The 23304-nt window shown below is 51.3% G+C and overlaps 2 protein-coding genes across 7 annotated transcripts in view; one reads left to right on the top strand and one right to left on the bottom strand.

Moving 5' to 3' along the window:
• The window catches only part of LOC101277389 (unconventional myosin-Ig), a 275011-nt gene that overhangs the window by 164704 nt on the left and 87003 nt on the right, over positions 1-23304 (top strand). The gene's annotated exons all lie outside the window — the stretch shown is intronic.
• The window catches only part of OGDH (oxoglutarate dehydrogenase), a 77069-nt gene that overhangs the window by 39579 nt on the left and 14186 nt on the right, over positions 1-23304 (bottom strand). For 2 of the 6 annotated variants that reach the window (XM_049714661.1, XM_049714662.1), the window contains exons 3-5: positions 8963-9154; positions 7078-7180; positions 827-871 (exon numbers count right to left, since the gene is read on the bottom strand). In XM_049714661.1, the coding sequence (XP_049570618.1) occupies positions 827-871; positions 7078-7180; positions 8963-9154 (340 nt within the window). Of the gene's footprint in view, positions 1-826; positions 872-7077; positions 7181-7312; positions 7404-8962; positions 9155-23304 lie in introns of those variants that run through there. The other 4 variants (XM_049714663.1, XM_004282984.3, XM_004282983.3 and 1 more) reach the window with 4 other exon arrangements.

Raw genomic sequence — 23304 nt, 5'->3', positions numbered from 1 at the left:
CTCTGTGGCTTGACTGCTGTCAGTGTCGGTATCCTGGTGTGATGTACTATGGTTTACAAGATGGTACCACTGAGGGAACTGGCTGAAAGGCATATGAGAATGTCTCTATTATTTTTCATAACTGCATACAATTATTTCAAAATGAAAAGTTTAATCAAAACTAGAGTCTCACAGCCATGATAAGATGGAGGAAAAGAGAACTTCTGAGTGACACCTGGCATGGAAGGAAGACTGGCCACTGTGGTGAGTGACAGCAGGCAGATGACCCCCGGCACCCCACTCTGGATTCTTCAAAGGTGCTCTGCCCAGAACCAAGGGTCATTAAGGACTCCTTACTTCATTAAGTAACGTTTTATCAGTACTTTAGTTGTCCTTCAAACATGGGAAGATCAAAAGGGAAAAAATGCCCAGGAAGCAGAATCTGAAAGAATCCAGAGTCCAATCAGAGGCACAGTGCAGGATGTGGAGGAAACGACGTGCCAACATGCAGAATGTAGTGTGGCCTCAGGTCCCCGCTGGCTACAGCAGGAGCTAGAGACAGCCTACGCTAAAGACGGAAGCCCAGCGAAGCGATGGTAGACACGTGGAGGTGAAAATGCTCTTCAGAACACAAATGGACAGAAGCTAATATGACATGGTAAGTAGCTCTACCTGTTGGATAACAGCTCTATGACAGGAAAAACATATCTCAAGACAATTAACAAACTTCAAAACACTCGACAGAGTTGTGTCAACTTTCCCCAAATTGCATGCTGGGGAAAGCTGCACATCCTGCTCAAATGAAGTCCTCAGCTCCAGAAAAGTGAAAGGCTCGTTATTTTCATACCTCCTACTGTTAGCATTCGAAGTCGTTCCTTGAAAACTGCAAGATCTGAGAGGCAGAGTGGGATAGCATGGGTGAGTGCAGAGGGAAAAAGACAGGCGAGTTAGTTTAAAAAAACCCCAAACACCCAAAACCCTACACCATTACCGCAGGAACAGGTAGCACAAACACTGTCACACAGACATAGACACTGAAGGAGAACAAGGGAGGGGGGATATGTGGTCTGATAAACATGGAAACGGTTCATGAACAGCTGGAATAAGGTGAATCTGAAGGAGGGAAAGGCCGCTCCCTGAGACCGAGAAGCCACCGTGTGGTGGCAGCTGAGGCCTCCTCATTTCCCCATCCTGAACAAGTGGCCGACACAGAGCTCTCCTGGGAAGTCAAATCCACCCAGTCCAGACTGCTTTGGGATGAAAAAACTGGGGAAAAGAAAATGAAAAAGCCTAATTTTTGTGTCCCATTCCTCAGAACTGGAGCACTAGGCAGCAGACTAGACCCAAAACCTCAAGCTCCTGCTGGATTCTAAAGAGTAGAAGGTAGGTCCTTGGTCTCCCCTCTCAAGAAGGTAGAACCAGGATGGAGGAACTCAGCTGCTGAGGACACAGGCTGAGAGCCACACACGTGCACAGCTGCACACACTCCTGCCCCACACCTGGAAGCTTGCCTGGCGCTAGTGAAAATCAAGATGTTGATCTGGACACACAAAATGCCTCCTGACGCTGGTTCCCTGGGAGGGTGGGCCTGATGACTGAGGGGTCAGAGCATGGTCACTGGCACTGTGGCTGCTCCCTGCCCTGGGAGTAGAGAGGAAGGCCAGCCAATGCATCCTTGGACGCTGATGGCAAGAGCTCTGACTCAGAGAGGACGGAGATGCCTGCTCTGAGTGGGTAAAGCTCTCCTCCTCGCCCTCGAGGACGGCAGCACCTACCAAAGACCTCAGAGCCAGTGGCTCTCAAGACAATGGAACGTCCAGGTCCTACACAAAAGCATGGATGCTTTGCTTAAGGCAAGGATGAAGACTCTTCATTTTTTTCCTTCAATCCTCATAATCAAGACATACGACCATGCCAAGGAGCCATAAGAGTTGCCTGTGGGACTATCTCCCCACCTCCCCTGCCACCTCCCCTGCCACCTCCCCACCCGCCGCCAGCCTCAAAGGGAACTGCAAACGTGCATCTGTTAAAAAAAATCTAGGGACTTCCCTGGTGGCGCAGTGGTTAAGAATCTGCCTGCCAATGCACGGGACACGGGTTCGAGCCCTGGCCCGGGAAGATCCCACATGCCGCAGAGCAACTAAGCCCGTGCGCCACGATACTGAGCCTGCGTTCTAGAGCCCGTGAGCCACAACTAATGAGCCCATGTGCCACAACTACTGAAGCCCGCGCACCTAGAGCCTGTGCTCTGCAACGAGAAGCCACCGCAATGAGAAGCCCGCGCACCGCAATGAAGAGTAGCCCGCACGCAGCAACAAAGACCCAACGCAGCCAAAAAATAATGAAATAAAACTAAAAAAAAATCTAAAGGCAATATGGTAAAATGTTTACATTTGTTCACCGCGGGTACTGGATACGTGGATGCTTTTATTCTTATCTGCACTTTTTGGATATTTTTAAAATAAAATACAAAGAAAAGACACAAACCGAAGGAGGATGGAAAGAGAATAGATATTCTGGTTGTCATTTACAGAAAGCGCAAGGGATTCCCAGCACCTGAGCACTTTAAAACATTTTTAAAAATTACTTCTTGATGAGCACAAGATGCTCTGCTGGAGAGACAGAGAACGGCTGAGATTTGGCCGTGTTGTTCCTAAGTGAAGCATAGCCGGCAAGAAGCAGGGATGTGCCTTGGTCTGCCAGTTCCTGGGCATCCAGGACGGAGGACACCCCTGCAGGGGGAGGTACCCACAATGACCTTAGCTTGGCCTGCCCTCCTGAGTCACTTGGGGAACCTGATCCCAACTCTTCACTCAGTGGTCTGGTGGCACCACACACTGCACACAGCTGCCAATAAATGCTAAGTAAACTGCCCTCCATTGTTCTGAAATTATGAAAGCAGATTAAAATTCAACTCTATTTTTAGCTCATTCTTCCCAGCCATCAAGGGGGCAAAACTCAACCAGAAAGAACGCTCTGGAAGGTCAGAAGGGTGGGGAGACTTCATGTCCTGCTGCTGGACATGAAGTAGCTAAAATGTTGCCATCATTTGGACTTTTGAATTGCCCTTTTAACTATTTAACTCAAGCTCATTTCCTAAGACTGACAATTTGCAAACACTAATGGTAAATAGAAGTTTCACGCCTTCTTCTCTATTTACAGAATTTGTTTTGAGTTCTCCTTTAATTACGTTTAAGTCTCACATTTAAGTAAATTTCAATCATTTTGTCACTGCGAATAGTTTATACTATAGAATTTATACAGAAACCACAGATGATGGCACTTTTAAGCTGGAATCTAACTCAAATGCTGCCCTTGGAAGAGGAGAGGAAATGGAGGGCAAGAGCTAATGAGAACTTTCACCATGTCCCCACCCAGCCAAGGGCAGCTCTGCTGAGGCCAGAAACAAGACTGCCCCACGCCCCGTCCTCACCCCAGCGAAGCAAGGACTGCATGCCAGCGCAGGACTGCAGCCTGGAGGGGGAAGAGCGCACAGGCTGTCTGGAGTTGATTTGTTTCTACTTAAGGTGGCAACAACCCCGACCCCAAGGGACTCGCTGTCAAAAGCTGCATGCTGACCCTTCTTTAGGGCCAACCAGGAGAGGCCTCGCTAGAAAACCTGATCCCATCTGGAGACTTCCCACCTCTCCCTAGGGAGGAATGTGGAATATGTGCCCAGGCATCTCAGGCTGGAGCTCAACTCTCCTCCACCCGACGCTACATAAATCAAGATGCTCTTCTGGGGGACACCTGGAAGCTGGCTCCTAACATAACACATCCTGGGAAAAGGCCCCCCTTTCCTAAGCAGTCAGCGCACAATTCTAGACCATAACCCACACCTAACTGAGAAACTGTTCTAACGTTGTTAAATTTTAATCAAAATAATCGATAACCCCACCATCTCAATGATATTTCTGTTGCATTCACAGTATGTTCTGCGTGCACGTGTCTCACGGTGACCCTGACATGCTAGGACCATCCAGCAGCTGGAGCATGTCGGCCAAGTCGGCTGTCTACCTGTTAACACTCTCTACCAGTGACTGCAGGGACCATGAGTATTTCTAGGATGTTAGCATAGGCAACCTAGGCCAGCGTTTCCCAACCTTCTCAGAATTGGTCAGAAAAGGGCAAGAACTCAGTGGAAACTTTTCATATTTTCCACCTTATTAAAAAAATTTTGAGGGGACATCAGCCCCGCTCGCCCTGCAGACCTGCACTGGCTAGCGCTGCCCTTGGGAACGGCTTCCTGACTTCACCCAAGGCTCGCAGCTGTTCCTCTGGCCCTCGTGCTGCTCCAGCAACAGCACAATGCTCAAATACCTGAGGGGTGATCACCGCCTGGGCCTCAGTTTCCCCACAAGAGGATGGAGAAATCGTGCCGCATCCACCGGGAGAAAGGAAGGGCAGCTCAGAGGTGTTACGAGTGGGACGCAGGCTTGGGGAAGGCTTCTGTGCAACACAGGACACCACTGCAGTCACTCACTTACCCCAGACCAACACGTGGGCCACGCCGACCCCCCGCTTTGGCAGGTCCCTGCCCAGGAGCTACCCTGTCTCCTCGTCACTCAGGGTGCAGCCCAGTCCTTACTACTACCAACTCCTGTGGGAACCACTCTGGGTAATTTGCTCCATTTCTTGGTTTCTAAATATATATCTTTACCAGAGAGACCAGCAGCTACTTATCTCAAAAGATTATTAACAATCACAGTGGCTCACACCTTCATGGAGCTTAGTAAGCTCCAGGCACTATTCTCAGGAGTTTATTTAATTCTGAAACAACCTAACAGACGAGGAGACAGAGACAGAGGCATACAGCTAGTCCTGGCAGAGCCGGGCTTCCACATAGGAAGCTGGCTCGAACCCAGGCCCTGAGGTTCGGATAAGATGGTGGGCAGGAAAGTGCTCTAGGGACTGTCCAGTGTCCCTGAACAGAGCGGTCACGTTGGACCAGTTGTTTTCATAAAGACCTACATACATCAAGGATGAGATAATTTAAGACTAACTTTCCTACACTAACCCCATTGATCATGACTTTTATGTCACACTATTTTGAATTCTCGGGATGCAGTGACCTTTTCTCCTGCACAGGAGGGGGCTGCTGCCCAACTTTCTCCTGCTGTTTCTGAAGGGCTCCCAGCTGGAGGATGCCCGGTCTTCCTCAAATGAGCTCAGGAAGTTCTGGGCCACCTCTGTGTGTCCTGGCTTATAACCCTCGCCATGCTGACGCAGAACCTCACAGGGGCACACTCGGGGCACTATTCCAGAGTAGAACGTAAGGCAAGGCCGAGATGGCCAAGAAAGAACTAGGAAGAAGGACAGAGGTCCTGCCTCTGCCCCTGCCCCTGATGAGAGCTGTGAACTGAGGAGCCAGGCAGCATCAACAGGCCTGGGGGCTCCCACCCTTCACAGACTCCTGGGCTGGGATGGCCTGGGGGGCGCTTCCAAGAAAGCCCCACCTGTGCCTGTGGGCTGCGGCGGGCGCCATCCCACCCTGACCAGTCTTGCGTGGGACAGAGAAGAGCTCCAGGCTCCCCAGGCAGTACTAATGAGCTGGGAACCACCGAAAAAGGTCCGTTTTGATACCAAGAAACTAGCAACCAGGGATGGCACAAGGAACAGGGGAGATGCAGTTTCGGATGGGAGAAGGAGACCCCACCTCCCCTGTGCCTTTCTTGTTTAAATGCTTGACTGTGCATGGGAACACCAGGCTCTGTGGCCTGTGCCGGGCTGGCTCTGCAGTCATCCTTTTCTGGAGAGACAGCTCCAGGGCACAGGGCCTTGAGCTCTCATCAGGCAGCTGGTGCCCTGGGGCTCGCAGGCCTCTCACGTAGAGGGGGTGCTCTGCCCTGGACCTGGAGGGGACTCACGGTGCCGAGGGGGCTTCAGCACTGGTGAGCACAGGTTGGGTCGGGACTGGGTGCTGCGGGGACTAAGTGGTGAGGAAGAGGAAAGGAGCTCCAAGTGTCCTCGGGGACACTGCAAAGAGAAGCTCACTTCTGGGGTGCACAGTTGTCACCACTCAATAAAGTAGCAGGATTAAGCTCACGTCCTGCCGACAATCTGAACTGGCCCTATTTAATCATATTCAGGAGGGCTTCTCTAATCTTTCTTCCAAAAGTGCAGGTACAAAGTAGAGGAAACCCTGCATTACCTAGGAGTGTTTCTGAAATGAAGACGGAACAGAGACGAACCTCTAACAGCAATCCCAGGGCCAACACTGTTTGAAATCCAGCCTTACCTGACTAGTGCCTGACCTCCCACGTCACAACTCGGACACGCCTCTAAGGGCATTCGGGCACCACAAAGCGTTAGTGACTGTTATTCAGGAGGCAAATTTCGTCCCCTCCCAAAGAGCAGCGTTAGGCAGGTAGGTAATCATCAGTTTTATTAGCATGCACAGTGTTTCTCGAAAACAACCTGGCCATTTAAAAATTAGTCACATCGTCATTTCTGCAGCACAGGTTAGCAGCACGGTGACTTAGAGCAGGTTAACTTGAGAAAGCAACCGCAGGTGTGAGCCCAGCCACGCCCCTCTGCTCAAGACAGAGAGGGTACGGTGAGCGGGACTACAAGCGCCCGCGGGGACGCCTTCCAAAGTTTCCTCAGTATGATCACCGGCATTTGAGAATCGAGACACCCAAACTGCACCACCTGCTCTGGAATTCGCCCTGTCAAAGGCAGGCCACACCGTGCTTCAGAGCAGACAGTGTGTGACAACGGTCCTGAGCAGTGCCCCGTCTGGGGCAGCACTGCCCTGAGATCTGGAAACCGAAGCCAGACGAGCTGGTCTCTGGAATATCTTCTGACCCGCCTGCCTGGGTGGGTCATCTTTTTCTCTGTGCCACAAACCTTTTCTGCCCCCAAATTTTACTTTCCAATTTTGAGACTTAGATAATTGAGCTCATACGATCTGGCTGAAAAGCTGAGATAAAAATAACTTGCCCAAAACACACTAAGGCTACATGACTGATAAATGTCAAGTGATCAGAACGAAGGAAACTTAAGAGTCTTTCCCTTCCGCCTGTGGACGTCCTGGCTGCCACAGGCTGGGACACAGAGAGAGGAGCCACGCAGCGCTGGCCGCTCTCAGACCCTCACCAAGTTTGTCTGTGGATGAGATAATATCAGCGGGCACGGAGGAGTCCAGATCAGCATCCAAAATTCCCAGGGGGTCCAGCTGTGCTACATGGTGCCCTCGTATCTACGAATGGGCCAGCGATGGAGAGGGAAGGACACACACAAAAGGACAGGAGAAAAAAAAGAGGGAAGGGGTAAAAAAAAAAAAAAAAAAGTAAAATTACATTAAAATTAGTGTTTACAGATTAATTCTCACCCACGTTTGAAGAAACAGTTACTGGAGCATCATCAAAATTTACACAACTAATTCCGAGAGGATCAAGTTTTGCAATGTGGTGACCCCTGACCTGGAAGCAATAATACAAGCAGTCATTAAGCAGGTCCTGTGGGCTGTGGCGAGGGGTAAAAGTTGCACTTGGTCAAACCTTTCCCTGAGAGTGCCAATGAACCCAAACAACAAAGTCAGTTAGTAAAAAGACTTACAATAGTTTGTTTTAAAGCACTATTGTGCATAAATGCACTTTTACAAAAAGGGGATAAGCTCCTCAGGTTTTGATAAACCTGGCAGTCTAAAAGGACCCACTTCTCGGGATCCTTCACAGTTTTCCTGGATAAACAGAAATGGGATATGCTGGGGACTTTAGCTCCAGTGCGAAGACCACTCAGCTTAGAACACGAAGTCCCTAAGGAAGGGGTGGGTGTGGCTCTGCTGCGTGGGTCAGGGCACAGGGGGCACAACAGCAGACAGCTACAACAGGGACCTCAGTGCCTGATCTGAACCATTTAAAAGCAAAAAGACACGTAAAATCCCTTCCAATTTTGTTTCTTTAAGTCTTGGATACTTTATCCACTGTTTCTTGCTAACAATTTGGGAAGGGGAGCAGTTGCTGAGAAGTCACTTAAAGACCAACAGAAATGACTGAGGCTGAATAAGTCAGGCAGTGGTCAGCACACACCAACTGTGCCTCCTTCTACAGAAACGCCCACTGTGAACGGCGTGCGTCTCGTTATTTGCCCTGGGGAGAGAGCCTGACTTGCCAGGCTCCAACAGGACAGACCCACCCTGTGCTACCTGTCCTGACACCTGTGGCAACTGGCCCCGTGGGCGGAGGGGAACGGTCCACATGGCCATTTCCAGGAAAGAGAACATCGGAGACAGAACTCTGTGGTGTGACACCCCTGCTACATTGCAGCAATGCCAGAAGAGGCAGCAGGGGAGCCCATGTCCTGGGAGCTCCCAGAAGGGCCTCCCCGGGCCCGATTTCTCCTCCTTTCCTCCTGAGAACTACTCACAGACCAGGTGGTAAGGTCTGAATTCTGGGCTCTTCTCCACACCACGCGGATATCCTGGAAGGGGCTTCTGGGCTCTGAGAAAGGCCATGGAAGCCCTTGGTTCTGCATGAGCCTCCTCCAACGGGGCTGACCACTGACTGGAATGCTCCTGGAGAGGTGGCCCCTCTGCAGGCTCAGCTGCCCCTCGCCTGCCTCTCCCTGCTTCCATGGGCTCTGCTTCTGTCCCCAAACCCTACAGGTTCATTTTGTCTTATTGCATTTGGGCCCTAGCAACTGAGAAGGGGAGCAGCACACCCCTCCTGGTCACTGCTCCCTCCTGGGCATCGGCACTTCCCCTGACACCCGGGCACTGACCGCGTTTCCCTGCTCACAAATCATTCTTGCCAAGCTATGGGAAGAAATAAGGGCAGGTGCTAAAGGTGGCAGAGGATCTGCTCAAACAGGGTGAGACCGCCTGGGCTCCTTTTCTCTTGTCATATGTCATTTTTGCCTCCCTCCAGCCCAGAGCAGGGAGAGAGAGCGCCTAGTGTTTGGTGGGGGTGAAAGTTAAGCGACAACCTTCATGGGGTCAGCGGGGCACTCTGTCACGGATGGCTGGCCGCTGCCACCTTACCTGGTAGGCCCTGATGAGAGACTGCACTGCCAGGTGATCCTCCACCAGCTTGTCCACGTTGGGCTGAACCTCCACCAGGGGCTGCGCTCTGGCCACAGCTGACAGGGAGCCCAGGCTCAGGGGGAGCGGGCTCTGGTAGGCGGTGCCCGGGGGCGCTCCGGCGTTGGTGTTTCGGAAAAAAATGTCCCATGACTGAAGACAAAGAAGGAACACACATGTCACTCCGTTGCTCCCCTAAGGCCTAGGACTCATTTTTAGCCAAAAAGAGAACTGTTCTCGGCAGGTAAGCCTTGATTATGCCCATCTACCAGTAGCCTGGTTGGGTCAACTTCTTCCTACTCTGGACAGCCTGCTTCTGCCCCCAGAGGGTGGCTCTCTCAGAGGCTGGGCCCCTGCTTCCTCATTCCCTCAGATGCGCCTCCTCACCCCAACCCTACGACGCAGATGCCCTCCCATCAAAACCCCCAAGGCCCAAGGCCGAGCAGCTCTGCCCGGCTTGTGAGTGCCAACTGCTTCCATGGCAGGCAGCCCAGGAGGCAGGTGAACAGAGGCCTTCCTGCCCCATCTGTTCCCTGCCTAGTCATCCGGAAGACCAATGCTCGTGGCCCTCCTGCCTCTAGGGCTGCAGCTGCCCCAGGTCCTCAAACCCCAACTGGGCCTCCTCAGGGGAACTGAGTGCATTTAGATCCTCTTTCCAGACCCCAGAGGCGTGGCACAGCTTTTGAAGCCCAGGCCTGCTTGCTTGTGCTTTCTCGCCGGACATAAAACAGAATCAGGGGGACTTCCCTGGTGGCACAGTGGCTACGACTCTGCGCCCCCAACGCAGGGGGCCCAGGTTCGAGCCCTGGTCGGGGAACTAGATCCCAACATGCATGCTGCAACTAAGAGTTTGCATGCCGCAACTAAGGAGCCCGTGCGCCGTGGCTGAGGAGCCGGCGAGCCGCAACTAAGGAGCCCACCTGCCGCAACTAAGACCCGGCGCAACCAAATAAATATTAAAAACAAAAACAAAAAAAACCCAAACAGAATCAAGGCCTTTATGTAAGAGGCAGCCCGGAGCTTGGACCTGTGAAGCCTGAAGCGTCCTCACCGACCCCTACAGAAATAGTCTTGTCACTAAGGGCTCAGGGTGTGCAGTCGGAGGCAGAACCTTAAATCTGAGCTCTGCCGCGCACCGCGATGAAGAGTGGCCCCCGCTTGCCACAACTAGAAAAAGCCCTCGCACAGAAATGAAGACCTAGCACAGCAAAAATAAATTAATTAATAAACTCCTACCCCCAACACATTCTTTAAAAAAAAAAAAAATCAGTGATTCCCCATGGCTTGGGGTTATAGTGAGGACTGACTATAAATGGGCCCAGAAAATATTTTTTGGATGATGGAAATGTTTTAGATCTGGATTATGGTGATGATTGTACAACTATATAAATTTACTAAAAATCATTGACTTATTAAAAAAAAAAAAAAAAATCTGAGCTCTGAGATCTTGGCAAATAACCTAAATTTCTGTGCTCAGTTCTTTCATCCGTAAGATGAGGACAAAAAAGATCTATATATTCTTCATAGGTTTTTTTTGTAAAGACTAAAGGCATTTAGCACACAATCTGGTAGGCAGTTGGCATTACTGGTAGTAACTAGTATTACTACTGGTTTCAACTTCCTTTGTGCTAATGTGAACTAACTCCTCTTCCTATTATTTTTGGCTATTTTGTATTTGATTCAATTTTTTCTTTTCTTTTTTTTTTTTGGCCATGTTGTGCGGCTTGTGGGATCTTAGTTTCCCGACCAGGGATCGAAACTGTGCCCCCTGCAGTGGAAGTTCGGAGTCCTAACCACTGGAGTGCCAGGGAATTCCCTGATTCAATTTATAATCTGCATAGACATTGTGAACTATAATAGTTTATCTCATACAAAGACGTGAAGCTTAAAATAAAATTTTAGAGGTCAGAGAAACTAAGACTTAATAAAATTCCATTGCCAAAAAATATATATTAAAACTCAGAGAGTTTAGAAACATGAAAACATTGTCTTTCTTCTCTGCCATGCATTTTCCAGTTTCTAAGATTCTTCTGTCAATAAACTCTGGTTAGACTTCTTGAAAAATCTGGAGAGGAGAAACTTCACTAGACTTTTGTTCGCCCTCCCAGTTAAGTGCTACCAAGATGTTGTCCAGATGGGCTCGTCTGGGAGCTTGGGCAGGTATCGAATGGGTCTATCTATGTCTGGGCAGGAACCCTGAGACTGGTCCTGAAGCCTGAAGGTCTTCTGGCTTTTTCAGGCAGGCTCTTTATGACATGTAGACGTACTGACTTGGACGGTCCGAGAGATGGCTGCATGCTGCTGCCAGTCACAAACCCCTGGGATGCGCACAGGCCTGGAGCATCACACAAGGTAGCCCGGCCTCTCACTACAAGTGTTTCTGAGGGGAGCTTTCCAGAATGTTTATATCATTCTACAATAAGAACACAGTCCTTTTGTATTCAAAAAGATTAATTAAAAAAAATCAAACTATTAGGGATGATAGTACAACACGGTGAATATACTAAAAACCAGAATTGTACAATTTTTACATGCAAATTCTACCTCAATAACAATTTTTAAATGTTTTAACATATCTCACTATTCAAGGTTTTACTGTTTTTACCTTTCTGGTTAATTTTCAGCATGTCAGCTGATGGTAGAAGGGAGCTCTGGGGTTCTCTTTTGGCAAAGGCCATAACACCGACTGCAGAGCACCTTGCATCACGTGACCTGACAACCAGGGGCATTCTACACCCAGGGCTTGGAACCCCAAGACCATTCTCTCCCTCTGAGTCCTCTAACAGGGGTAAAAGCAGTATGCCCACCAGAGAAAGCAACCGACTTACTCTTGGGAGAGAAAGGAGAGGATGCCTCAGGATCAGCAGCCTTGGGCAAGGCAAGGCTGCCCCAAGCTCGGCACCCACCTGGTTCCTTACACAGGCCTAAGGAGCAGACACGCTGGACACCCCCAAACATTTCTGACTCTGTGAGCTCGTACAGCTGGCCATGCAAGCTCCATGCATTCTGGGAGCAGCTCTGGCCCAGGGCTCTCCCTGACCCCCACCCATACCTCCAGTAACCGAGGGCCTGGACTGAAAGGAGCCCCGTTGATAGGGTAGGGGATGCGGCAGGAGTCAGCCCAGCCCTGCACGGCAAGAACCAACAGCACACCATTCCTGCCTTGTAAAACCTCATCTAGTTTCTGCTTTGCCCCCAGCGGGCTCTAGCACTGGCGTCCCCACCCTTATGTGTGTCCACGCCAAGTCCTGCTCTGGACATTTACCCTGGGGCTGCAGGGGGGCTGAAGGACAGGGCATGACCCTGAAACCAAGTAGCCTCTGGAGAGCAGCACACAGGATCCCAACTTTCTTCAAGCCTTAAACACTGTCTTCTTCCCCACAGAACGCATGAACACATGTGTAGAAATGCAGCGGCAGTCGCCCAACGACAAGACCTTGGATGGAGAGGGTCCCCTGGCTGCACGCCGACCCCTCACCCTGATGGGCACCAGCTGCTGACAGACCCAGAGCCAAAAGGCATAGCAAAAAACACAAGTTCACCTCTCTTTAGAAAAATCAGCTTTGAATAACAAGAACAGTAGTGGCAGCCACAGAGGTAGGAGTAGTTACCACACTGATGTTCCAAGCACCTGGAATGCCAACTACAGCCTCCTGGGGAGAGGTTCAGGCAGGCAGGACTGACAGCGTGGTCACCAGGCAGAGATACTGATCAGGTTAAGTAAGACAGAGCAACCCTTACATAAACAGCGTCTCTCAGGCTGGCTTACCCTTGCCAAAGCCAGCAAACAATAAAATCAAAGGATTTCCAGGGCTGACACCCAGAGGGCGCAGGCCAGGCCCCTGGGTGGCAGTGGGGTGGGGAGGGAAATCGCAGTCATCGGGCCTCCTCTCTCTGACCTTCTTTTGTGCTTGGGATAAAACTCCAGGTGATTTTCAATTGGCTGAGGACAGCGACACAGACTGAAATTCTGCTCAAGCTGGAGGCGGTCAGAAAAAACTGGTTCCTACCAGTATCGCAGAGAGCTGGGAAACACTGGGAAAGAATATGCCAGGAATGCAGCTTCCTCCAGGCCCGTAATTCACCCCCGCTGCGCACGCTTCCCTGCAGCTCCAGCAGGCCCTCCCCCGCACGCTCTGGGCAGGTGTGGGTACCTGCACTCAGATGAGGGCCCGCCCAAGGAGCCCACCCCAACAAACAGCAAGCCCCCTTCCACCAGATCCGATCAGTTTGCACACGTGGGTGACAGAAAGTTCCTGGCGGCATACACTTTGCAAAACCCTCGCACCGCAGCTTAAAACCGGTAAATTTTCATGTAAGTCAGACCTCAAAAAAAAGTTGATTTAAGCTGTGAAAGTGAAGGTCATTTTTTCTGGCTTGTAGGTTTCACCGCCCTTCAGAGGCAGAGCTTCTCTCCCTCCAGCATCTTCTCCAAGATGCCTCTTTCACCCCTCCCCTCCCCACACCTGAACTGGCTTCCACCTTCGTTCGGTAGTAGCCTGCACCTCCCCCACTCCTGCTGCCTGGGGCGCTCATCCCCTCTCCACACACTGACCCGCGTCATCTTCAACCTGTGGCTCTGCCACTATCTGGAGAGGGTTCCCCTTCTGATAATCGCAGCCCTCATTTGCACACATCTGAACTTGAGGCTTTGTTTACCCGTATGTCTACCTGCTGCCAGTTCCGGTTCTCTCCCCGGCAGCGGCTTCCCTGCTGTCAGAACCAAGTGTCTGCAGACCCGCTGCAGGGACAGGTGACCACGAGGCTGAAGTGACCGGTCAGTGGGCCCTTTCCCAAATGAAGAGAAAACTTCAAGAAGAGGACGCCTGTGCGGTCCCACATGCCCCCTGCACGTGGAGCTTCGCGGCCTCCGTGCCATAGAGGCGAGCAGCCCTGGCCCGTCAACGGAGGTGTAGGCAGGCCACCCACCTCCCATGAATGGGTTTAAGGCCATCAACTTGTTGCTGAAATGACTTAAACCAAAACACGATAGATTTCAAGTACAAATAAGTATAACATTCTGGGTGAAGTGAAACCAGAATTCTTACATTTAATTTTAGATAACTAAAAGCATTTAACTGTAGTACATGAAAGTCTGCTTTCAAAAGCCATTAGCTCCTCTGCTCCCCCATACACCTCCCAGGCTTCTCACAGCCCCAACGGGCTTTCCCTGCCGCCCGCCGCCAGTCCTCTTCTCCCCAGTTAGAGGGAGCTCTTCAAAGCTGCAAACACATCCCTTCTCTGTAACGTCTAAGGAAGCGGGTCCGGTGCTTTGCACATAGTAAGTGCTCAACACACCTGCTGAGTTAAGTTCAGACAGGTCAGACTCCTTCAAAAGCGAACATCTTGACAGGTGTGGTGTCAGATGCAATGTCAGGTGCAGTGGTAGGGCTGGTATCAGGTGTGATGCTAGGTGCTGTGCTCCCTGGGATGTCAAATGTGGTGCTGGGGGGTGTTAGCTGTAGTTCTAGGGGTGGTATCAGATGCAGTGTTAGGTGTGATGAGAGGTGGATGCCAGGTGCTCGGTCTGGCGTGGTCCTAGGGATGGTGTCAGGTGTGGTGCTAAGTGCTGTGCTAGGCAGGGTGTCAGGTGCAGCAGTGGGTGCGGTGACAGCTGTAAGACCGTGGACCGTCCAGAGTCCTCATCTCAGATAAGGCACTGACCTCAGTGGCTGTGGGAGTGCTAACCAGGGGACGTGGGCGTCAGTGGTTCAGTGAGGCAAGCAGACTTTACCCTGTTGATTGTCAGCAGATCGCAAGAGTGTCAGGGCCAAGTTCCTGACTGTGAAGGTCGTGACAGAGACTTGCTCACGAAGGGTTTGGCTTTGGAGGGGTCACAAACCTGCTACCAAGCGCCCTTCCCCACCCCGTCTCAAAGTCCCCCGATGTGTGTCAGATACGTAGGCCAGTGCAACCGTGTGACCTACCGGGGCCACGCACAGGCTGAGCCCACCAGAGTGGGCCTGCCTGCTGCCCGCCCGCTCCTGGGCGTTGGGAGCCCCAGTCCTGACCCCCACAGGCTGGGCGAGGGCCAGGGAAGTCGCGTCAGCTCTCTGTGCCTCATTCCTTGCCTATAAAGGTAGGGAGCACTTACTTAGGACAGCCCTGTACTTGTGTAGCTTTTTACACCTTAAAAAGCACCTGTAGGTATACTCATATTTGTTCAAGAAGCTGATGATCAAAGCTTAACCCCAGGGTTACTAATGCTTATTCTAGCTGCTCAATTCTATGACTCTGGGTTCTGGATTGGCCAGGCCACTTTCTCTCATGCAAAGTCCCCTTCAGATGCCCTGCTGTCTCGTCTCCACCTTAGCTATGGAACAAACCCCACCCACCCACATCATGCACCCTGGTCTAGAACATGATGTCACCTGCTAGCCACCACCACCCTCTGCTGGGCGCCCTGCCAAGGACCCTGACGTAAACACCACGCGGGGGACCAGGCGGGGCAGCCTCTGGCCACCTCTTGAATGGACCAAACCCCAGGCTCAAAGGCCATCACAGTTGATAAACTAATGACTGCCAGGTCTGGACGTCAGATGCCAGCACTGTCACAAACAACCATATCATTATGTTCTGATACTGACAATGCTTTTTAACTGCCACAAACGTGAAATTCAAGGGAACAAGTGACCAAGGAAAACACATGCATGGCCAAACAAGGGTTTGGCGGGTTCAGGCTAATTCAGTCAAATAAATGGACAGGCAACAGCTCCCTGAGCCAAGGATGGTCACCTGTGACTCGCTGGCCGACAGCGTCAGCTGTCCTTGAGGAGGTGCCGCTCCTCAAGGACCCTAGTGCCCTGGAGGGAGCTGGCACTGCTCTGAGGCTGCACGTCTCCCTACCCACCCTGCACAGGGGCTCTTCCAGCTTAGAAAGTGCGCTGGCAAATTCTGCAATTATTTTCTAAGTGCCTAGCTTTCTGTGCACACCAGCCCAGCTATGGCGTGGAGCTGAGCGATTCATGTCTGTGCTGTGTATGAAAAGCCTGCATGGGGCAGTGTCTACAACCCTCCTGCTGTGCCCTGTCTGTGCCAACTGCTGGGCTCCATGCCTTTCCTGAAAACACCGTGTGGGACTGTCCAAACGTTCTGACGAGACGATGCCCGGGGTGAGGGGGCGAGAAGACCCGCGGTGGACTGCCACAGACCTGCACAAAAGGTTCCTGCTTCAGGGCTAGGCAGTCTCGAAAGACATGCATAGTGCTGGGCTGCAGACCCCTCCAACCACCAAGGCAGGGCCTTGCTCAAACTGTCCCCAGCTGAGGACGGGCGGGGCCATGTCCCGACCCAGCTCACTGCCCACCACCACGTCTAGGAGGCACCAGGATCAGGGCCTGCCTGACCTGTCACCACAGATCTATTCACACTGGGAGCAGTTAAACTTGGGCATTCTGCTCGGGGATGCCTCAGCCACAGAAGCCAAATGAACTGTGCTCGATTAGAGCGATGCTGTTATTTTTAAAGCACAGTGTAGCACAGGCGAGAGAACATCTCCAGACAAGTTCTACTATCTTCTCTCTGTATGGGCGTGCAGGTAAAATGTCAATAAACACACAAGATTAGCAAAGAAAAGCTGCCTCAGCTCTGCTCTAAGGAATCTGCTGATAGAGGAATGATACTCCCTGGGTTTCTGCCCTAAAGGAAGTAGCCCCATCAGATCATTATAGAAAGGACTGTGGTAGGCTGCCCAGGGGCCACACGTCCTCCCAGGTCCACAAAAGGCCCCCTGCAGTGGCCATGTGGCTCCTCCACTGGGGGTGAGCCCTTGGGGGCTGGCCTGAGACTTGCTTAGACCAAGGCCATGGGTGGGAGTGGCAGTGTGAGTTCTGGGTGGGGCATCCAAGGCCTGCAGCCTCTCCTCCTCTCTCCTCTCTTCTCCTCTTGGAGCTACACTGAGGACTTGTGAGGGAGTCTCTCTGGTCCCCTGGCTGATGGCAGGGCCTGGTGGATAGCAAGCACCAAGCACCAGATGTGAGGGGGTCCTTTGCGGGGCTGCAGCCGGGCCAAACCTCAGCTGCACGGAAGCTGGGAACCATGAGAAAGACTTCATTGGTGGTGTTTCGAGTTGCCAAGTTTTGGGCTGGTTTATTACACAAACGCTCGTAGAAACCAGACTTTTACTGCAGGAGAATATTATACGCAGGACGCCTGTGACGGCTCTCATGCGCAGTTTTTCTGGCATTGCTCAGGAAGTGAGAGCCCTTGCCCTCTGCCTGGCGGTCCGCACCCAACAGTGCATTCTGTCAACTCAGAATTGCAACTCTCAAGGGCGGCTGTGCGGGACCACAGTGGGCATCTGGTCCCCACGCGCCTAGTGGATGGCCCCACCTGGAGGACCTAGTCCAGCGGAGCCAAGCCTCAGGCTGAGAGAGAATTCTGGCTCTGCGAGTCGGGACCACTTAAGAGAGAAGGCCCTAAACTCAGAAACTGCCCATGGACGGCAGAGCCCAGAGCCCAGCAGACCTTCAGACCCCTCGCGGGGGCCTGGCACAGGCGGAGTCGGGGAGTGAGTGGCCTAGAGGCTCTGGACTGACAATGTGATCACCACCACAGCCCCTTTCTGGGAAAGGCCCCAAAGAACGCCTCCGGCTGACAATGCGCTCCTTCTTCCCTTCCCCAGAGAGGAGGTGCCAGGCAGGCGGCTGAGGCAGAGCTCGCTGCGCCCTTCTCAAGAGCTGCCCCAGGGACTTCCCTGGTGGCGCAGTGGATAAGACTCTGCGATCCCATCGCAGGGGGCCGGGGTTCAATCCCTGGTCAGGGAACTAGATCCCACATGCATGCCACAGCTAAGAGTTCACATGCCACAACTAAAGAGTCCACCTGCCACAACTAAAACCTGGTGCGACCAAAAGAAAAAGGAGCTGCCCCGGCCCCGAGGTTGACTCGCTCCTTTCTTGCTCTTGGTGTCCACCTTCCCCTTGAGGTTGCTCTGGATCTCTCTCTCCAGTTATCACTGACATTTAAAAACCCACGATTCTTGCTTAAAATACAGTATAAAAGGATAGGCATTAAAAAATCACGCTCCCAAAGATGCAGCACGCCTTTACTCCCAGCCCGCCCTCCGGCCACTGCAGGCTTAGTTAGCTCTCCATCAGCGTCTGACACCCTCACTTTCTGCCAACTGCTCAGGGGTCCACACTCCCACAGCATTTCACAAACTAAGCCAACACCCCTCGGCTTGATCTCGGGGCCTCTCCACGTATGTCGCAGCTCAAACTGCTGGTCTTCACTTTGCTGCCTTGGGTTCCTGGTGCCGAGCCTCCCAGGAGCTTCTGTGAGTGCTCGCTGAGTGCCCCCCGACCCTTCCCATGCCCCTGTAGCCCTCTGCCTTCACACGTGCCTCTTCTGGGTACAGCCACCCTGTCCCTGGCCAGGCCCCTTCCTTACCCTTCAAAACTCAGAACAACTGGCGCTTCCCTGCAGAAGCTGGTGAGGTTTACTCTGTATTCTAACTGTGCTCGGCTTACTGAAGTCCCCACGGGCCCACGAGCTAGCGGGCCCTGCACACTCGCACCTCCTGGCAGCCAGTCGATGCAGTCCTCCAATAAAACTGTCGCGAGCTGTGAACCGCTACACACATTAAGGTGAAGGCACTGCTTCAGGACCCTTACACTTTCCAAAGGTGTTAATTTTATGTCCCTGACGGTATAAACACAAATTCTTTAAGAGTAAAATACTATACTGAAGTTAGGGAAGATGTTCTTTGTTGGTTTAGTCGATTTAACACAAAAAGTCACCAGGGTTGAGATTCATCCTGATTTAGGAAGCTGAGCATGGAGGGGGAACTTCAAAGTGAGGTTTAACAGCCTCGATCACTGAAAGCCCCTGAAGTATACCACGTGTGTGCTTTTCCCCAAGGCCAGCAAAGAACTAGGGCAAACAGCGGCTGAGTTTTTAAAGTGCAGCCAAGGCAGTTTCAAAGCTGCAGAATGAAAAGGAACGGTGTCACCCCATACTGGGGACGATGTGTGTCTGTTTCTGCTCTGCTTGTCTGGTTCAATTACAGAAAATAACAGCATTGTGTTTCACGAGCATGGAAGGAAGAAGCAGAAGTGCCTGGCCCAGAAGGGTGGCATGGCCGAGCTCAGAGAGGTGGGACCGAGAGTCTAGGATCTGCATGTCGAGCGCCACACAGAGCTCTTGTGGTGACCACACTGGACCAGAGAGCTGTTACTACACGTGGGAGCTGGGCCGCAGAAGGCAGGAGAGGAAATGGACACAGTCAGCAAGATGAGGAAGACAGGCTTTTAGGAAGTGGGCAGGGGTCACTCAGAAGGCCCAGCCAGGGGAAGTGAGCTCCGATGCACCAAGGACGGCCGTGGTAGCTCAGTGAGCAGGGGCACAAAGGGCACCACAGGGTGGAGAGGGCACAGGGCCCGACCCCGGGATCTCCCCGCAGGGCTGACACCACGCTGTGACTGTGGTGGGGGTGGAGGTGAGGGCAGGCACCTGCCTCTGCTGCACAGGATGGGCTCGGTGAGGGCTCAGCAACTCTCAATTACCTGTCTGTGTGAAACACTAACAAGGGCAATCTGGCTTTGACTGTTTTTAAGACATAAACAAAAATAAGATGCCACCATCTGACTTGTCCCCAACATGGCCAAGACCTTAATGAGGGAGGGCTTTGCACGCTGACAGAACAGGCCCTGGCTGACGGGTCCTAGGGGGGCAAGGGGCGAGCTACACTTGACAAGGTGTTTACGACTGGAGCGCAGAGGCCGAACTGGAGAAAATGATGGGGAAGAGATGGCTGTCTAGGAGAGGACCACGCCAAGGGACGAAAAGCAGAGGGACGGCGAAACGGGGTGCAAAGGCAGACCCAGGTAACTGGGCGCAGAGGCACGGGGAGCGCTCGGGGGCTTGCACCCCTGAACTGCTTGATTACTTTACCACAAACATAACATTCACCATTAAACATTTAGAAATAAAAGCTTTCTTTTTTTTTTTTTTTTTTTTCGGTACGCAGGCCTCTCACTGTTGTGGCCTCTCCCATTGTGGAGCACAGGCTCCGGATGCGCAGGCTCAGCGGCCGTGGCTCACGGGCCCAGCCGCTCTGCGGCATGTGGGATCTTCCCGGACCGGGGCACGAACCCGTGTCCCCTGCATCGGCAGGTGGACTCTCAACCACTGCGTCACCAGGGAAGCCCTAAAATTTTTCTTTAAAGATAGGGATATGACAAAATTATAAAGTAAATTATAAAGTCAAACGTGAAAGGGCAGCTTTAAGATAATCACAAGGAGCTGAATATAGACTGAGAATGAGATTATAGTATTAGAGAAGTATCTTGTTAATTTTGTTAGGTGTGGTGAAGAAACCATTCCCTTGATAGAGCCACTCAGATGCATTTATGACAGAAAAGTAAGTGGGGAAGGAATAGATTTTTAAAGACTGGCAAACTGCAGAGAGCTACTGAAGTTGCGTGATGGGTCTCCTCACGGAGGTTCATTTCACACTCCTGTCAACTGGGGGAAGAAAAAAAAAGCACAACGTGAGAGTTGTGAGTTAAGTTTTATTTGCGGCAAAATGAGGACTATAGCCCGGGAGACAGCATTTCAGAGAGCTCTGAGAAACTGCTCTAAAGAGGTGGTGGGGAAGGTCAGTATATTTGTGATTTTCGTGAAGGGGGAGTCCATGCAATCGAGCACACATTTTTTGCAGAAGGTTTCTGCTAGTCACGAGGAGCAGACAGCACCATGAAGGATTTTAGTGCTTCTCTAGATACAGGGAGATGACAGAATTGGGCTCATAAAATCTTCTCCTGAAGATATCTATCTGAAGACCTGTTCTCCCAGCTTTCCCCAGAGCACAGAGTGCTTCATTCCTGATCTCCACCCCCTGAACTCCTTTCAGGGGGTGTTGAAGGTCAGCAGCTGCAGAGCTCATAATCTGATCCTTGTAGAGGTAGATGCTAGGTGTCAATTTGTAATTGACACTCCTATTGTATGTTTGAAAACGTCATAAAAAGTTTAAAAAATAATAGGAAAGCAGAGCATAGAAGGGCAGGGAGGGGGGAAGATGCTAAATCTGTGCTGTTTCTGCTGGACACAAAAAGATTCAGTCCTAGCAGTTCCTCATAAGCCCTCTGCAAAGGGAGGGAAGAGAATGATGAAAGAACCAGCTCTCAGGACAAGGAATGTGACATCCCTTATCTGATGCAGAAATGAGAGATCAGAAAGATGATCAATCTAAATCTTAAAACCTAATTTTCTTTATCTCTCCCTAAACTATTTTTTCTAACACAGAGCACAAACAAAGCATTCTTAATAAAACCAACGATTTCCAAGGCCTTCCGTGGGTCACAAATGCCTTTGAAAATCTGATGAAAGCTCTGGATCCTGTCCCTCAAAAAATGAGCATACAACAGGTATTGGGCCTAATTCAACTTGGAGAGGCGATCAAGTCCACTTTGCTGGGATGGCCGCAGAGGGACACTGCCATTGTAAATGTCCACTGATTTACACCATCCTGTCCCTCTCCCTCAAGGAGACACTGTGTCCCCTGGAGAATACTGACAACAGAAACCAGCACATAAAATCTGGCCCAAAGACGTCAACCTGCATGTATTCTCTTATTAAACTGAAAAGTCCTTTTTTGAGATCCTTTACCCATATCCCCCGCAGAATCTCTCAAAGAGGTGCTAAAGAGGTGCTTGCTCTGACCTGCGGAGCCCAAGGACCCAATCCTCACTCTGCATTCTTCCTCAGCAGGCTGCATCTATCTGTGCCTGTCAGTAGTCCTCTCACTGTGCTGTCCTCATCCCTGGGACAGATGGACACGGTGACCCTCCCACGCAGCCTGAGAACCCCCAAGTGTTACCTTCCTCGACACCATGTGATAAAAATCCTTTTCAAGAATAGGTGGAGCACAGAGCATTTTTAGGGCAGTGAAAATACTCTCTATGATACTATAATGGTGATACATGGCATTATGTATTTGTCCAAAACCACAGAACGCACACCACCAAGAGTGAACCCTAATGTAGACTGTGGGCTTTGGGTGATGATGACACGTCAGTGTAGGTTCATCAATTATAACAAATGTTGTAACTCTGGTGGGGGATGTTGATGGCGGGGAGACTGCATGTGGGGGCAGGGGGTACATGGCAAATCTCTGTACCTTCCCCTCAATTTTGCTATAAACCTAAAACTGCTCTACAGAATAAGTCTTTTAAACAATTTTTTTGGTTGTTGTTGTTTTTTTGTGGTACACGGGCCTCTCACTGCTGTTGCCTCTCCCGTTGTGGAGCACAGGCCCCGCGGCCATGGCTCACGGGCCTAGCCGCTCTGCGGCATGTGGGATCTTCCCAGACTGGGGCACGAACCCGTGTCCCCTGCATCGGCAGGTGGACTCTCAACCACTGCGCCACCAGGGAAGCCCTAAACAATTTTTTTAAAGCAATAATGATAACGATATTAATACAAATACTAATAATGGTAACAGCCACTGTGATGCTTTCAGCCTCACTTTCCAGAGCTCTGCACCACAAAGCCACAGTGTGCTTCACCACTGCAACCCATTCCCGTGACACCAGGCATTCACACACGGACGTTCCCCAACCTAGATCCCTGTTAACTTGCAATAGCTCACTCATGTGCTATTCTCCCTAAAACCAAATATAGAGGTTACGTCTGAGAAAAGGAAGGCAAGGGACAGCCTGGACACAAGATGAAAGTCTGATTCTGAAACCTCTGGGCTAAGTTTATTTGAGAGATAACCTTGTAGTAACTGTCTTCAGAAACCGCTAATATCTGACATCACAGGCAGAGGCACTTCTTTCCGGGCAGTGCATTTGTCTACAGTCTTGGGAAACATACCGCAGATCTCCTCCCATAGGAAACCAGGTCTCATCTTGCTCATGGAGCAATGCAGCTTCCAGGTTGCCATGGAAACGTTGCTGGGCAAGGAGGTTCAGACCAAGAGGTGGCATTCCTGATGAAACGGGACTGGTGGCTCCCGCAGTCAAACGTACCCAATCTAAATGTCACTAGTGCTTCAGGGTAAAAGGGTAAAGCTTACACTCAAGGGCCCAATGGAAGCAGGCTGCCTTTAGATAGCAAGTCCCCAAAATTCACAAGGAAAGAGCCAGATCAACAGTGACAACAGCCAGCCTCCGGTGGGCACTTTCTCTGCGCAGACCCTGAGCACCTCACACATACTGTCTCCTTCACACACCCCGCAATGGGGCACAAGGAGTCTGAGCAACTTGGGGATCTACCCTCCAGCTTCTGCTGGGCCAGCTGCCTGACCTGAAAACCAAGAAACAGTCATCAAAACCCATAAATATCACTGGCCAAAATGC

This window comes from Orcinus orca, chromosome 9, assembly GCF_937001465.1.
Source record: "Orcinus orca chromosome 9, mOrcOrc1.1, whole genome shotgun sequence".
Lineage (NCBI taxonomy): Eukaryota > Metazoa > Chordata > Mammalia > Artiodactyla > Delphinidae > Orcinus > Orcinus orca.
Note: the sequence above shows the minus strand (reverse complement) of the source record. Positions and strands in the feature narration are given on the sequence as shown.